This window comes from Argiope bruennichi, chromosome 4 (genome assembly GCF_947563725.1).
Source record: "Argiope bruennichi chromosome 4, qqArgBrue1.1, whole genome shotgun sequence".
NCBI lineage: Eukaryota > Metazoa > Arthropoda > Arachnida > Araneae > Araneidae > Argiope > Argiope bruennichi.
The window spans coordinates 101,856,788-101,874,612 of record NC_079154.1 but is presented as its reverse complement, the minus strand read 5'-3'; the positions used below and the strand labels follow the sequence as shown (position 1 = coordinate 101,874,612).

The following is a 17,825-nucleotide window of genomic DNA, read 5'->3' as shown; positions in this document are numbered from 1 at the left end:
TGAAGTTTAGTTCGGAATCAGGGGCATGGAGTTCGTAACATTCTTACACTGTCATAACCAAATGCCGATTGCCATATGCTATCAATATGCTAGATTTTATCGGCAAAATTAAAGCTATTGCAACGCTTGAGCTAAACAGCGCTTGAGCATTAGTTAATGAATTAGTGCAAATGCTACTGAGAGCATCTAGAACAATCCCGATTTTTAATAGGATCTTTGTTATAAACGAAGCACAATAATCATGTCTTATTTTGATTTTGTAGTATCGAAACTGTGGGAATAAATTTGTTTTGGGTGAATAGAAAAATGAGTTGTTCTAAATTCAAGACTGAATTTCAAATGTTGAAATATTTAATTCTATATTCGTCAAATAATATTTGGAATTAAAATAATCTGAACAAAATTGATCCATGAATTGATGACTGTGCTTCCAATTCATTAATCCCTAATCAATGAATTGAAAGCACACATTTGATTAAATATTGAGTGGTTATTCTTGAATGCCGCCAAAAAGGTGTCGATTTTTATTTATTTATTTATTTATTTTGTAAAATTAATAAAAGATTAAAGCAATAACCCTTATACATAAAAACAAAGACGAAAATAGTTTTTTTAGAAGGAAATTAAAGGCATTTGTTTTTTATTTTAAATTGGGATTGTAGCTATAGCAATAAATTTTTTTGTTGTGAAAAAATATATTAAATATTTTTTGTTTTGATAAATAGTTTTGACAATTTATTTAAACAACTTTCATCGAGAAGAATTTAAAAAAGAAGTGTTTTGAATTCAAAATTTACACTGGATTGGCTATTTGGCAGATATTATTTTCAATCAAAATAAAACAAATAAAAAATTTTGACTTAGAAAATCAATTTGAAGACGTATTCCCTTCAATAATGTCAAACCTCCATTTATAAATGCTTTCAAAAGCATTATGTTCATCACTGTTTTTTTTTATGAATTGAAATAATTGAAATGAGAATTTTTATTTTGAATTCTCTGTTGTCTTTTATCTCAAATATAATTGTTTAGTGCACACGGATAAAACGACTAGTTTTCATTTTCGCAATTCTAAATAGCGAAAAACATCAACATGTTTAGATAATTTGTTAATCTTAAACTGATTTCAAAAATTCATCACTGTGAATTGACATACAAGCTGATTAATAAGCAAATTATTTAAAGTACGATATATGACAGCTATACAAAGATGTTTTTCATTTTCCTGAAATCACTTTGCAATATTTCTTGATTGATAAATGCAGTATCTTTGAAACATTTTGGGCTATGCAGTTTTGCCCGGAGGAGCATTTTCCGTGCATGGTTAGCGACGTGAAAAAGCGAGGAAACGGTTTGTAACATTCTTTCTAAAAGCGACATTTTTAGATCACTGTCAGCAATTACTTTGCATCATTACTCCAGCATTGCTGGAAGGGTACGATATGCATCGTAACAAAGTGTCTCTAAATTTTTCAATTATTCTTAAAGGATAATTTTTTATCTCAAAATTATTATCAAGAAAAAACATAAATTTTATTTTAGTGAGTGATTTTTAAGCTTTTATTCACGATTCTAAATGGATTGCAGTTAAATAAAAAAAGGATTTCTTTGCTAGCTTTCTGCTACGTTTTTCAATAATCACTAGCAAAAATACCAGTATATTTTCTTAACAATCGTATTATTAAATGATTATTAACTACCTAACATTTTCTTATTTGTAATTAAATATAACATCATTTTTTTGACATTTTTCCTCTTTGGAATCTCAAACAGTTATTACGGTGTAAAATGTAATAACCAGTTTTTTTTTTACTTAAAAAATAATAAATAATTAGACGGGAATAGAATGTTGAATAGAAAGAAATCCAATCAATTCAATCGCATTGTTTTCATATTTTATTCAATATAAAAACATTAAAGGAATATGTTTATCATAAAAATTTATTTTGTTGATAGAGCAATGGAAGAAAAAAGAGGAAAGAAAATTAAAGTTTAATAAAGAAACAATAAAAGTACTAATTTATATTGAATCATGCGAATTGCACTTATTGTATAGCATGAAAAGTGATTTTTTGGTTGTGATAAATAAAAAGTGATTTGTGCAAAGGCAGGATTTTCTGAAAAAGCTTCATAAATTTCTTCAAAATTGTAAAATCAAAAAGTAGTATCAGATAATCAAGAAACTTCAAGGTGAACTTATTAATACAGATTGTTGTTGAATGGAAATTAATATGGATTGTGTGAACGTTGTTGAAGTAAAAACTGTCTAACATCAGTTAATTTGTTTCAATTTTCACCTTGAAGCATTAAATTGAGGACTTGGATTAGATTAATTGCAAAAAATTATTTGTTATGAGTTCGCTGTGAGAAAGAATACATTGTTTAATAAATCAAAATTTCTGCTTTAAAAGCATTGAATTATTGAGAATTAATCTTAGTGAGGAATTTTGTTGTTGAATTAACTTTTGAAAAAGGAAATATTTTCAGTTGTGCTTATTTGCTGCATCTTTCCATTAAATTTATTCTCGCCAAATATGGCAACCCCTATTCTTGTATCATTCATGGAACAAAGATAACAAAGGAGATTTTTTAAGTGGACAAGAAATACAAGAAAGGAGCAAAATTTGTTTAAAATGAACCGTGACGTTCCGCACCATCAAATCACTAATTTTGGGGGAAATCCACTCTGAACTGGAATAATAATTAAATAGTTAACTTTTTAAATGCAAGTGTATTTTTATAGAAATGCTTACTTTGCTTGTATATAATTCGATTTTGGAAGAAGAATACACATGCTCTATGTTATAAGTATCTTCGAATTGTTTACCTGTTCGAATTGTATAAAGAAATAACATACAATAAAACAAGACGCATAATTTAATAATGTAATAAACTTACGATTATTATTGCTGACACTTACTCAATTTACCAGATTTATCTGCGTTAGTTTTTAAAAAATTCTGTTGTAAAAATGAAGCGATTTGGATTCATAGCAATATTTATCGTTCGCGTTTTCAACGTTTACAAAACTCTTTCTACATATCCTTGTTAATTATGTACGCAATTATGTAAGGCAATTTTACTGAGCGTTTATTATAAAGTCTTAGCTTTTGGATAAGCATCTTAGAAATTACATACTTTTATGCTGTATGAACAAAAATATCGGCTGTTATTGGAATAAAATTATGTATAAAAAAGATTTAAAAAAAAAAAGGTACTGTGAAATATTTTTATATCTTAATTATTATTTCATATAATTTTTAGCGCTTTTATTTTTTTTTATCGTGTTAATAAATTTTAAAAATAAGAGGAGAATAGGTTTGTTTGGGGTTGGTTTTAAAAGTTTAAAACTTGAGACAAATTCCAAATTCTGAAATTCAACCATCTTTAAAATTCAATACACTATTATATTACTCAAATTTTTTAATAGTAGTTAATTTATATTTTGAGATTTTAATATGAAATTCCAGGTAAGAAAGAACGAAAATTATCCAATTCCATAGCTGGCTTACAATTTTTCCTGAATTTCTCGACAATTTTATCAAAAAAATCCCGCAACAATACTTTTATCCGGAAGTCTAAACTCGCTTGCTTTCGAATCCTTTTCAAAAAGCAAAACTCCGTGGCTTGACAATAAATTAACACCTTTTAGTTCCAGCAATAGTTCGCAAGAGGAGAAATTTTCAAAGATTAGCTGAGTTACTGAACTATGTGAAGCTCTTAAAAGAGTTTCCTACTTTTTTTTTTCTTTAGTTGATGGAATAATTACAGTTAGTAGATGTGCGAGCCCTAAATGCTGTTCTCTCTCTAATATATGTTTCCTGTAAGTTCGTGTTTGGGAGGACTGCCGTGAATCATTGTTTACAGTTGAAATAGTGAGGCTGGTTGTTACATTCGGTAGCATGCCTAGTTTGACTCGCTTTATGGTGTAAAAAGAATGAGTCTTGACTGAATTTGATTCTCTCTTTCGAAAATTATTTTGATTCACATTTTTTATTAAGTAAAATATTAGCATTTAATCATTTATTGACTCTGTGAAAGATTTCAATTGAAGGTGAAAATACCGTAGATTTTCTGTGATGTTGCAGGTATCAGTCAAAAGAATAATTAGGATAATGAAAATACAGAAGAAGTGTTCATGTCGTAGATCATAATTAGGAGATGGTTCATTTTTTAAAGTATGTTTTAATTGAAGAACATTTGTATACTGTACAATATATTATGGAAAATCCTGAATTGTACAGAAAATTATACGAAATGAACATTGAAAATATAATCTAAAATAATCTATAGTAATCTGCGTAGCATAAGATTACTATAATTCGCATTCAGCGGCTTGTTTTCTCTAACTATCTGAAATCCCCCTTCTGAAAAAGCCAGATTATAAAAGCGACTGAATTGGTGCTGCGGCAAATTCATAAAAGTACAGCAGTGGGGGAAAAAAATGCGTACCATTTTCTGTGGTCTCTGCATTAGATTAGGAAGCAATTTACCAGTAACAAGGATTTTTATACTTTGGTTTCCGACCCTAAAAATGCTCACGAAACAAACCATTACAATTCAAGAAGCAGTTCAAGAAAAATAAGCAAAAACAACTCTGAGATTTCTTCTTGGGATATCACGTTATTCTTGAATTTTCGAAATATTTTTAACTTTCATTATGACTGCAGAAGTACATTGAAATTATTCAATTCAAATATTCTTCCCGTCGGAGGGTTGACTGTATAAAAGGAAAAATTTCTATACGTGTTGTCCGCTTGCCTTCGATATGTGTAGCAAATGTTGTTGTATAATACTGGAGTGGTGCCACAACTTAAAGTGGAATAATGACTATGCTTCATAGAACATTCACTTCACATGTCAGTAGATGATATATTGTAGAAAAAAGGGTAGAATTCTTATTTAAGTGACAGTTTTTACAACAAACCTTTATTTAAATCGGAAACTGAATGCTTTTTCTAAGAAAGTATGACTGCCCTTTTGTCCATTTGATACTTTAAGAATAAAAAAGGATGCAGATGTTTTAGAAAAACGGTGTTGAACTAATGGCTTCGACTATGAAATGAATCCTTTCAATACATACCCTGATATGGGTAGGGGAATTTTAACAAGCTTCTCTGAGGGTTTCTAACAAAAGGTGGAAATTTAACTCTTTCCCTTACCTTATCAGTAAAACTCACCTTGACAGAAATTTCCAATTTCCTTTTCCTCGAAATTGGGCAAAGAGAACTTAAGGGAGGTGAAATCGTTTAAACTGTTAAGGAAGAAGTACTTCGTATGAGGAAAAACTACCCAGAATGCTTCAGAACTCTTTCAGTTGCTTACCGTTTCGCTAAGTGGTAGAAATGCTATTTACTTTTGTATATGTGTGCAAAAGAGGAAAAGATAACACAAAAGACTAAAAATTAAGAACGAAAAAAAAATTATGCCTTTACATTTGAATTTTAAATAATAATTCATTATATGAGTACTAAAGGAAAATGTGGGATCAAAGTGCTAAGTGATTATATGCATAAGTTCTGCATCGTTTTTAACTTTATCTTACGTGTGTTTGAATTGAAATGTAACAATTTCTGAATCTGATATAAAATGAAATGGCACAGAAAAATTTAGCAGAAAGTTATAAGATCAAAGTAATTAGTTCTTTAAAATTGCTTAACAAAAAATCACAGAACCATGTAAATATATTTAATTTTAACACGTAGAAGTTTTAAATGCATCTTATTTTTTTTTTCATCATTACGCGTTGAGTTTCATTCATTACATTATATAATCGTCAAGTTTTTGAGGGGGAAAAATTCATACGAATTTAGGAAATAAAAGAAATTTAAAAATTCCTGTTCTATAAATATAATAAGTTGTCAAATAATAATATAATATGTTGTAATAGTATAATATTCTATAAATATAATATGTTGTCAAATAAGTAATTTTGGATTATATTGCTGATTATCTTTATCATTAACACCTGCATCATCCAATAAAGATCGTAATTCAAAAATTTGATTATAATGAAATCATCAGCAACTATTTTTTTATAGAATGAATTCAAATTATTTGTATTCAGTAGTACTTTTTTTTTTCTTAAATCTTTTTGTCTAAGGGTCGAATGTTGGTATGTAGTAATTTTCCTGAACCCCTTTCAAATTATTTACAACATTTGGTTTAAGCAGAAAATGTGCGTTCATTATGAAAGAACTTAGACATTGAAACATTATTATAAAGCGCCTTATCGGTAATGTTCTAGAAAAATTTTAGCCATAGATGAAAGGAATTTCAGATCCTTATGGTTGCTGAGAATTTATCGGCTAACAATCGGAACTTTTAAAAGCGATGCAAAACATATGTTTTTGTTATTACTTCTCTAAATTCGTAATCTTGTAATAGTGATAAGTTGCGAAATATCCTTTTGCTTATTTAAAGAAAATCATTTTTGAGCTAATCGTTAGATTCATCAATAAAGAAATTTCTATCTAAATTTGGGGCTTTCGCATATTGTTACACTATTTAAGGTTTCGAATTGAAGAAAGTAATTATGAAAACATGTGTTCACTGCATCACTTTTAAGTTTCGGTTGTCAGCTGTTAAATTGCCATCAATCAAAAGAATCTAAACTTTCTCCCTTCTATTATAAAGTAAACGTTATAAATAACTTTTTTTCTTCTTTCCGGTAATGAGCTCTACATTTGCGGTCAAGTATCAGTGTTACTTGTTGTGTTTTGGACCTTTCCTTTGAAGCCTCCAAAATTAAATTCGGTCTGTCGTAGTTCACAAACATTAAAAGGTGAACTTCCTACATCATTTAAAATTCAGGTCAAAATTCGGGGCCTGTATTCAAAAGAAGGGATTCGACGCTCCTTCGATATTTTCAACCCGTCATCGTCATAATAATGCCTTTTGAAGTGAGGCTGCAAAAATAGACTCTCATCAGTCTTAGAGGGTGACACTACGATTGACACATGAAGCAGGTGTTACGGGAGAAGACAATGGAGGGATTTTTTTTATATTTACTTCTTCCAGGAAGCGTAAAATTGACAAGTTTTTGATCTCTGCTTTTTTTTTTAATTTGATGTTTTGGTGGTATAGCACCCAATACTAATTTTCTTAGTACGATTTCTTAGAATTTGCAATGTAATTTATATTCCGAATGTCTTTTAGTAAACTTTATTTAGTAAAATGTACGAATTACGATACATTAAAAGATAAATAATAAATTTGCTGTCTACAGGAAATTATGTTTAAAAATAGTAATAACTAAAAAATCTTAAGTATGTTAATACTAGTATTGAAGTTTTCTTATTAATAGATGTGTTTTTTAAATTTCTTCAACAACTTTAAATATTCAAACAAGTATGAGTAGACATGATTGCATTATTTTGAAAAAATTTACATTATATAAATTTACATTAAAGTATATGAATTTACATAAAGTATATAAATTTACATTAAAGTATATGAATTTACATAAAGTATATAAATTTACATTATAATATATTTAAAGTATAAAAAAATAAAATAAAGTATATAAATTTTATAAAGCAATTTCAGATTTTGACTGACTTGATATATAAGGCAATTCAGTTTTCTGGTTGTTCTTAGGTTGTTCAAAAAATGAATTTATCAAGCTATTTATATAATCTTTCAGGAAATTCTTTCCATTAAAGATTATATATACTTATACGTTTTGAATGCATTGACATTGTGTCAAGGGATATCCAGAAGAAGACAACTGCGAAATAATTGGTTTATTAATATTATTATTATTGAATAACAGGGAGGAATCGGATCTGATAAGTTTAATAGTTAAATAACAGTCTCTTGCAGTAAAGAAGATTTCAGAATATGGATAAAAAAAATAAGAAAAAGAGAAATTAATTACCTTCCGAATTGAAAATGTTCACATTGAATATCTTAGTGGTTTATGAAATCACATCTGTTTGAGTTAATGATGATATGTGATTCGCTTGTAGAAACCTAATAATCTTAATTATTCGTATCAGAGATTTTTATTTTGAATAATATTTTATCAGCAGGTCGATCAGTTTTTTTATGTGGGATTGTTGAATTTAATGATTTTTATTTATAGGGCAGACAATAACATTAGGGTCTGGATTACATTTGTGTCCATAGAAGTAATAATCATGAGAACTAAGATTTTAAAATATATAGAGAGATAGCGCTCAGAGATCGTTTGGAATAAAGTACTCGGTTGTAACATGTTGTGAAGCCTAATCTAAAAGCAGCTTTTTGTGAATCGTCCATAGTTTGCCAACTTGTTATCGTTTATTTTTTCAGGATTCGATACTATTGTCAATGGTTTTCAACTTTTTGTACTTAAAACCAAATTGCTTATACTAACTTTAATCATATTTTGGTATTTGTCTTTTTATCTCATAGTAATTTATAATTTTAAATATTAGTATATTTTTGCATTATTCGAATTTTTTTAACAGTTTCATGGCTGAAATTCTAACTTTGAAACGAAAAAATCTTTTAAAAAACTAATTTTGATTTTAAAAGTTATATTTTTTTCCATTACTGACGTTCTTTGAGTTTATTATTTGCTTAACATCATACAAATAAGAAATGTTAACCATTTAGAATCATATTTAATGATTTTCCTTTGAATTCTAAAATAAAGTTATTAGTCAGTTATCTTTTATGGGAATATAAATTTTTTGAGTTAGGAATTTGAAAATAACTTATTGAAATTTTCGAACGTTTCCTTAGATTTCGGACGAAAAAGCAAAATCAACGACAGAAACTAAGAAATAAACACATCATATCCGTAATAAAGAAATCATTTCCGATTGCAGCCTTCATTTCTCATTAAATTTCTATTACTTCTCAGTTAATTACTTTTAAATTAAGATGTGACTTAAAAGAAAAGGCAGTCGATTCCTCGAAAACAGCGACTTTTCAGCCATCACCTGAAACTGTTTCTTCCCTTCACGTGCAGTTTTTATTTTCCGTTTATCTAACCGACGCTGTTAATTAAACACTATATAAATAAGGCGTGTCTGTTGACCTTTTCATTTTGCTCTTTAATTAAAGTCTTGTCAAAGACAAGAGCTTTGTTAAGGACTGTCATTCACTGGCTAGAGGAGTTCCCAGAAGTGTATCGACTCGGCTGAGAGTGGGTTTTGACAAGTTTTGTCGAATGCTTTGATGTGTTTCTTAATTCGAGATTTTGATTCAAGTTCTTAAAAGAGATAAACAAGATCGTCTCTTTGGCACCGAAGTTTTGACAAGAATTTCATCACCAAAATGCTTCAGATTGATTCTGTGCCATTCTGAAACTTTGAGAAAAAGAGTGTTAATTCATTAGTTGCAAAGGTGTATTTGGAATTAGTGAATTAAATATTGGATAAGGATAAATAGAATATGATTTGGTGATGATGTTTTTAATTGAATTTTCTTATATTATTTTAGACTTGCAATATTTGAAATTGTATCCCTAGTTTCACTGCTGTCGATCTACCTTCAATTCAAATTCTGTATGGAAACTATCTATTCTTTGTGGAAACTAAGTTTTGACAATTATTACATTGCCAAATATTCTATTTTATTTTCTATTTTCTTTTTTAAAAAAAGTGTAAAGGGAATTAAGGGAAAAGGGAATTGTGTTCTTATTTTTAATTCGTTAGTTGTACAGAGTATCTAAAGAAAATTAAAAGTAGAATTATTACAAGTGGAAATTGTTTTTTCTTGACTATGTTTTAATCAATTTGAATTAATTCTATTTTTAAACTTAATATTTTATAGTAAGATTTCAAACCGAGTTCCTGTTTCCATTAATACAAAATTTTGATGAAAACAATTCAATGAAATACTATTTTGCATGATCAGTATGTGATTTTTTTCCAAACAGTCTCGAACTTCCGTTAATCGGTTGAAATCAATCTATAGGCGCAATTTTCGCCTTTAGTGATTTCAAATATTACCCCCCCCCCCCCCCAATGGTGAAAAATTTTGTTACTATAAAATTCAAGGAAAAAAAGGTTTTTGAAACACATTTTTAACTGGTGATCTACAACTATGTTTTACCATCAATACATTATGCAATCAATAAATTAAAGATAATGTTTCATATTTATTTGTGAAATCGTTTAGGTTTATAATTTTGAAATGAAATTTCTGAGTTAGTTTTGACTCAATTTTTGAATATACTATTCGTTTCAATATTCTGAGACGACCACTTTTCAACGATTCTATCTCACTAAGGGGTGAGACGCGGAAGGATGTGAGAATTTCCGAAATTCACTTTATTGTTAAATGTAAACATCTCTTCCTCTCATTTTTCCTCGCAGCCCTAATTTGTCGAATTAAACTCATCCTAACGCTTACGCAAAAGGGCGAAGGATTTTAGAATCCGTTGGCAAACAATATTATACTATGCGATTTCTTTTATTTGGCATAGGAAGATTTAATATCAGTAAAATTTTGATTGTAAAGCAGTTTTTCACGATAATTTTTAATATTATCATAAATTATATTAACTTTGTTCAATAGTAATGAATGTAGATTGTTAACATTAAGATATTATGTTAGGAATATTTTTTATGAAAATTAGTTTATAGTAAGAAAATTTTTATTCTGATATTAAATATTAGATAAATTATCGTTTAAAGAATATTACTTTATATTTTTACAAAAGATGTTTTTAATATTCTGCAATTATTAATTTATATTTCATTTAAGATAACCTTTATATAAAAAAATGCAAATTTTTCAGTTATAATAAATTTACTGGTTTATATAATTATAATAACTAACTATAATATAATAAATATTAACTAACTATAACATTATTTTGCTTAACATTTTCCAGAACCATCCGTAAAGCTGACCTATTGTTATTTCAGTCGAAGCAGGATATCAAGTTTAAAGTTGAGCTTTCCGTCATGGGTGTGTCAGGATTCCACGAAGTTCAAACCCAAAGAACTGTTGGGGAAAAAAAGTTTTTGCATATTGTACTACTGAAATATAAATAAACAGAGGAGTGCAAAGGGAACTGTAGAATCTTGCGGAAAGCTTTGCCTTACCTTCCGCAGAATGAAACGGGAGACTAATCCGCGTTTTCCTCCGCTGTTTTGACAGTTCTCTGAAAACGGTGTAATTAGAAACGGTATAGATGCAGCTGGAATAGAATAAGTGACAACCTCTACAAGTACTTGATGTTTATTTGTTTATTTTTAGCTTAAATATCCTGTATCTGAGGACTTCTTCCTCTATTTAATCATATATAATTTATATGAAGTTCAGTTTAGTAGATCCCAAGTTAGGCTTAGAATACTTTTTTTTTGATTAAGCTAGTATAAAATGCATTTATCGTATTTTGTTATTTTTTGTGTTTTGGTGAAAACAATAAGCAAGAAATTTGAGTATTATATGTTTTACATGCATTTTTGTCGATTCTAAAATGTCTATAATTTTCGGATTATAAGGTGAATAATATTGCATCTATTCAATTTTAATTTTAATGCATTTATTCAACAGGTATTATCATGCTTTATTAATTTGTTCTTTCTACTGAATGGTCAAAAATAATATTAAGAAAGAAGTAAAAAATGGAAAAAAGTAAATGCATTGACATTTAGATAATTAAATGTTTTTCAGAAGGAGTTTAATATTTATAAAAATCTGGTATCGGGAATTGTTTTCCTTCAATGTTTTTTGCGTTACCTTTTCTTTCTTTCTTTTTTTTTATGAATGCAATTTCATCTGTATAATTAATAGTGTTTAAAGGGAATATGTATTCAAAAACTTTTCTATTACTGTTAAATTCATTCAATTAAGTAATTAAACAAATAAAAAAATATCTCAAAATGATTTTTTTAGTTAATTCTGTAATGAAAATGAAAGAATAATTAGAGTTTAAATTAATAGTGAGTTAAATAAAAAAAATTAGGATTGTAGAGCGAAAAATTTCTTAAAATTACTGGTATAAATATTTGACCAAATATTCTAATTGAAATGCATTGAATGTTTTCTCTTTTTGGTAAATAAAGTGCTATGAAAAGAAATTAAATTCTAACTTTTTTAATGCGGTTTAAACTATAGTTTCAAATGATTTTTTTTAAAAAATTATAATTTTAGAAAACGAAACACTATATGAAACACGCATAATGAGAAGATAAATATTAGAAATTTCACTTTGATTTTATATTCCTTGAGTAAGCTTCATATTGTATTATGAAGTTTGAATTAAGTATTTTATATTTGTCTGAAGGAAGACTGAAAATTCTAAATCCCTAACAGAAGAAAAAAATAAATGATACATACATGTGAATATTACCCTAAAACTTTTTCAAAAATCGAGACATTGCGTCACTAAATTCGATTGGAAATGGGTTTCATATGAAGAAGAAGAATCATTCATGAAAATAATCCCAATAAATTAAACTATCATCTTAACCTTCACAATTAAAATCTGGCAATTAAAAAAAAACTGGAGAATTTTGTATAAAGATTTCATCTTATATTTTCATTTCTCTTTTCCTATGTTAACAATCATTTTTAAAAGAATATGTTGGATGAAATTCGTAGAACGCAGGAAGTCGCGGAATCTCCGACTCAGAATTGAGAATCCACGAATTCAGCTGCATTTTGTCAGGATTAACGGAAGAGATTTCTTTCTAAGAGTCGAAAAGAACTGAGGTTTTAGAATAGGGTTTCTTCTACTTTGTTAAGCCATTCCTTTAAACAGTTGCTTTTCTTTTCTATCAAGATACACGCAATTCCAAGATGATAATTTTTTATATTCGAAGCTTTAATTGGAAATTTGTAACCTAACATGATTATATATCTGACACACATTAAGAAAAGTAAGTCGGATCAGGCATTCGAGCAATAGAAATTAAAAAGAATATCAATAGAATAAACATTTTAAATCTTTATTTGTTTTTAAATGGATTCAGTTAGGAAGAAGAAGCCATAAGTAAAAAAAAGTTTTGTCTTACTTCATATTTATTGCCAAATTAAATGTTTATTCCTAGTTATAAAGATTATATTGTATAATTGTATATACTCTTTTTCTTTCTTTGTTTCTTTCTTTTTTTTTTACTTTAGAAATATTTACCAATCAAAAATTTAATCTTTTAAAGCATGTATTGTTTTTGTTCCTTTTTAATAAGTAAATATTATTTTTTAAATGATATTCTTAATTCTTTAATACAAATTTTACATGCATATACAAGGATATTTTTATATATTGAAATGATGATTTTAGATTTTGAGCAAATTAAATTTTAAGCGCTGTTAAATTACTGCGATTCTCATAATTTAAGGATGGAACACTAACTGCAGTTCGAAATTTTAAATTATCGTTTATTAGTTTTCAGAATTTGAAAAATGCTGCTATCTTTTTTTATTTTTTTATTTGGAATTTGCAAATGATAGATAATAATTTCTCATTTTTACGTTTTTTCTTTTATTGAAAATTAAATTTAGGAGAAATTGTACTTTACTGAAACCATACGAAAGACATACTATTACTTTAAAGAGATTTCAATCCAGGTGTGCTTGGAAAAAATCGCCCTTCTCTCCCCTGATCATAACTTGAAAGAACTCGCCGATTTATCCCATTGTAAAGTATCCTTTTTTGTCAAACAAAAGAATTCGGGAACATGCCTCGACAACTGAAAGAACTATTTTTTAGTTTAAAAAATGTCAAGAAGGGTTACACTGTATTGTTCGACACAATTTGGTGAGAGGGTGAAACCCTTTTTTTACACTCTGGTGCCCTCAAGAATTCAGTCTTCAGCGGTGGCAGCACACGCCCACCCTTTTGGTCTCGTGTGAATTTAAAATATTTGTTCTATTTACTTGCCACCGTGTTTTCTAAGCTATCTATCTTCTATTCTTCCTCTCTTTTTTCCCTTAATTGTCTTTGGAGTGTTTGAATTGAACTGAAACCTATTGTCGCTGCGTGACACTAAAGGTACAATTTTCAATTTGAAACGCTTTTCACCGGTCGTAGTTCGAGAGGTAACAAGGCAATCATTTCTCTAGTTCAAGCCTAAACTAAAGTTTCGTAAATGTTTCCCATCTTTTTTGGTTCCCTTTCAGACCGAAAAATTCCCACGGCTTTTTAAAATAATTAGAAGAGATTAATTCAAATGTCACTTGAAATTTATACTTTCTTCGTATTACATATGAAAACATTCATAAAATTTTTTTAATGAATTGTAAATAGTACAGACTTCATAATATAAGTTTTTTTTGTTTGATATTAAGGTTGCAAAAAATAACATATTATATGAAATAGATTATCAAGTGTTTAAATGATTTTGAATGTGATTACTGATTATTAAGTGTTAAATATATTCGACAAACAAGTGAAATTTCTGATATTATTGACGCTCGGAAACCTTAATTATTCCATTGATCATTTTATGCTATATATATATATATATATATATACTGGAGATTATTAGGCAACGGTAAAAAAAAAAAAAAAAACAATTATTTGCATCGAGTTATAATCTATTCCTAATTATCTTTTTCTTCTTTTAACCAGTTTGTACTAAGCGGTCTGAATAGAAATTTGCCTAAATTGCAACATAGATTACGGAATATACCATTCAATCATTATACATACCATTTTTAATCTGTTTTTGGATGGGGGGAAAAACATTTTCCCTAATGAAAACTTTTTTGGAGGGGGGTAATCAAATGAAGGAAATATCAGAATAACAGAAGTAAAGTAATTATTACAAATTCAGTTAAATATTACGTCATGATAAAAAAAATTCGAAATTCTATTAAATTCTAATATTTTTTTTTTATTTAGTCAGCTCTAACATATTTTAATATTATAATATTAAGGTAGGTAACTACATTAAAAAATCAAATATTAGCAAAATTATGATTTTTATAAAATTTAATATTCTAATGTGAACAGGCTTCATCACAAAACAGTTTGAATTTTGTTTCTACCTCTATATTTTGGGAAATTACATTGATTTCTATATTTGCAATTACATACGTGTTAATGCTATTTTACATCTTTAAATGCTGTTTTCTTAAATTCTGATCTTTTTTAGAATTTTCTAACGAAAAACCTGATAAATTAAAATCTAATGTATACTTTTCTGTTCAAATTTGGTGTAATAATTTCTCAGTATGCTTGCAGTTTCTGAACTAGAGAATAAATAATCTATCCGCTTAGAAATATTTTATAGTTGTTTAGTGCCCCACAATGGGAAGAAAAGTAAGAAAAAGAGAAAGAAAAAAAAAATCACATTATTTATCATTTGAATTCCAATATTTACTGAATAGATAGAAATACAGCTTACTTTTTAGTTCAGAAACTAGTAAAGTCCTCTTAAAAATTTTAAGCAAATCATATGATAAACCTCTAAGACCTTTAGGCTTCTTTTTAGCAAGAAAAGTCCTTTTTAAATTTTTAAAAACATTTTGTCAACTAATATGTTTTGGTGTCATAAATGGGTTTTTTTTTTTTTTTTTTTTTTTTTTTCAAAAATTCCATCCCAAACGTAGTAAACCTTAAGACAAATGACACTCGAAAGTACATCATTAAACACCATTTTTAAACACTGAGTTTGATATATATATATTTAATACTAGTTTTTACCCGCGACTGCGTACGCATGGAAATAGATTGGAATTTATAGCATCAATGGCTTTATCTTTTGTTACTCCTGCGCATACGTGAATTTTCAACGCCAATTAGGGCAACACAAATGTATGAATTTTCTACACCATTTGGAGTAACGCAATATCGATTATAAATTTTTAATTTCCTTTATTCTGTTTTATTTTAATTCAAAAGTACTTCAAAATGAATCCGAAAGATCGATTAATTAACAATGTTTCATTTTAAATGTATTGAACACTAAGAAAATAAACAGAATCGTGTGAAATAATAGTCAAAATTATGTTAAGCCTAATCTCATTGGCGTGGGGAAAAAACAACCCTGTAGCTTTACTCATTTGGCAATTTTTGGCGGGAAAGTTAGTTTTTAATTAATAAACAATTAACCTATCAATTAAACGGCATAAATAGTAGCCTATGTCCTATTCCAGACTATAATCTATCTCTCAGCTAAATTTCATCCAATTCTGTTCAGATGTTCTAGCGTGATTGACTAACAAACATCCATCCATCCAAACTTTCACATTCATAATAGTAGTATTAATGTTATGATTCTTAGGGTTGAATCTTTAACGATGCACTTTGTAGCAGCGATGAAACAAAAACAATATTAATTATGAATATAGTAAATTTATTGTAATTTAACAGGAAATTCATAAATTATGCTTTAAGATAAAGTAATTACCCAAAACACTACATGATTTATATTTTCTATTACAAATTTTGTATTATGTATTATATAAAAATGTATTTTTTTTTTTAGTTTGCATTCAATTAATATTTGATTTTTTTTCCCTGGTTCTAGTTTTATTTATATTTTTTTAAATGGTTTCATTTTAGTAAGATTAATGGGTACTTAAGTAGTATCGCAACCATATTGGCAACTTTGAATAAAATTCAATGTTCCCAATTCAGTTCCTTAGACACGTGCGAAATCAGGGTTGTCAATTCGGAGAAGTATTCTCAAAAGTTGGCATGGTTGCGATAGTATGTAAGTACCGATTAATGCTCTAGGTTTTGATTTCTATGATCCAGAAATCAAAATTCCAAAAATTTCTAAATTTTGATCTGGTTTGAAGTTCTATCTTTAATCTTTATTCTTTACTCACTGGATGTTTTAATAATACCAAGAGTGTAAAACTTCATGATGAATTGTCTTTTTATAAATATGCGCAATGCTATGTGGGTTATGCAATTGGTAAAGTGGTCCTAATGTGGTTTACCCTCTTATTTTTAGGTGAGAAGCCCTTCAAATGCGAATACGAAGGTTGTGATCGCAGATTTGCCAATAGTTCTGATCGAAAAAAGCATTCTCATGTCCATACAAGTGATAAACCATACAACTGCAAAATCAGAGGTTGTGACAAAAGTTACACGCATCCCTCTTCTCTCAGGAAACATATGAAAGTCCACGGTGGCAGCGGCAAGAGCCCTCCTCCCCCAACTCCAAATGGGAGCACGTCAGGATCAGGATATGACAGTGACAATGGTACGACACAAGCAAACCTCAGCGAGTGGTATGTATGCCAATCAGCGATGCCAACGCCACCAAGCAATGAACATTCCCCAGTCAGCAATGTACCAGGCACAATGGGTCTGACTACTCACCCATCTCTCCATGCCCCGGTCTTCTGACATAACATCGGACTTACAGATATTCATTGGTCATTGTAAATAACATAAGAGAAACATGCCATGGCGTTGGCATGAACTGAGTGTAAAGTTTTTAGCGTTTGAAAATGGTGAACAACGTCTTCCTAAAGTCCAGTATAATACACGATGTTCATAATTAATATTAATCTTATTTATTCATTAAAATTATGTAATAGACATAGCATTGTGTTATAGATTCCATGCATGATTTTATCTTTTAAATTAATATTAATTGTGATACATTTCCTATTCTAACAATGCAGCTGTCGATCACCGATATGAAGTACTACTAGTCAATGAATTTTGTAATATTTTTGTACCTGTTGGATAGATTATCTTTGCATTTATTTTTAAAAATTCTGCCATTGGATTTCAGTAACAAAAATTCATGTATTTTTTTTTTTTTTTGTTGTTGTATTGTTTTTTTAAACCAAAAGGAATTTTAAATATTTATTTACCATTTCGCGATACATAATTCAAATGCTTTGTTTTTTTTTCTGTTCAAAAATTGGAGGAAAATAGAGATGAAATTAATCTGAATTGCTTTTAACAA

General features: G+C 28.3%; 1 protein-coding gene across 1 annotated transcript in view; it reads left to right on the top strand.

Annotated features, from left to right (window-relative positions):
* Positions 1-17,622, top strand: part of LOC129966539 (zinc finger protein ZIC 4-like) — a 43,679-nt gene extending 26,057 nt beyond the window's left edge. Inside the window, exon 2 of the mRNA XM_056080978.1 lies at positions 16,857-17,622. Within this exon, the coding sequence (XP_055936953.1) occupies positions 16,857-17,254 (398 nt within the window). The 3' untranslated portion in view covers positions 17,255-17,622. The remainder of the gene's footprint in view (positions 1-16,856) is intronic.
* Positions 17,623-17,825: the final 203 nt, after the last annotated feature.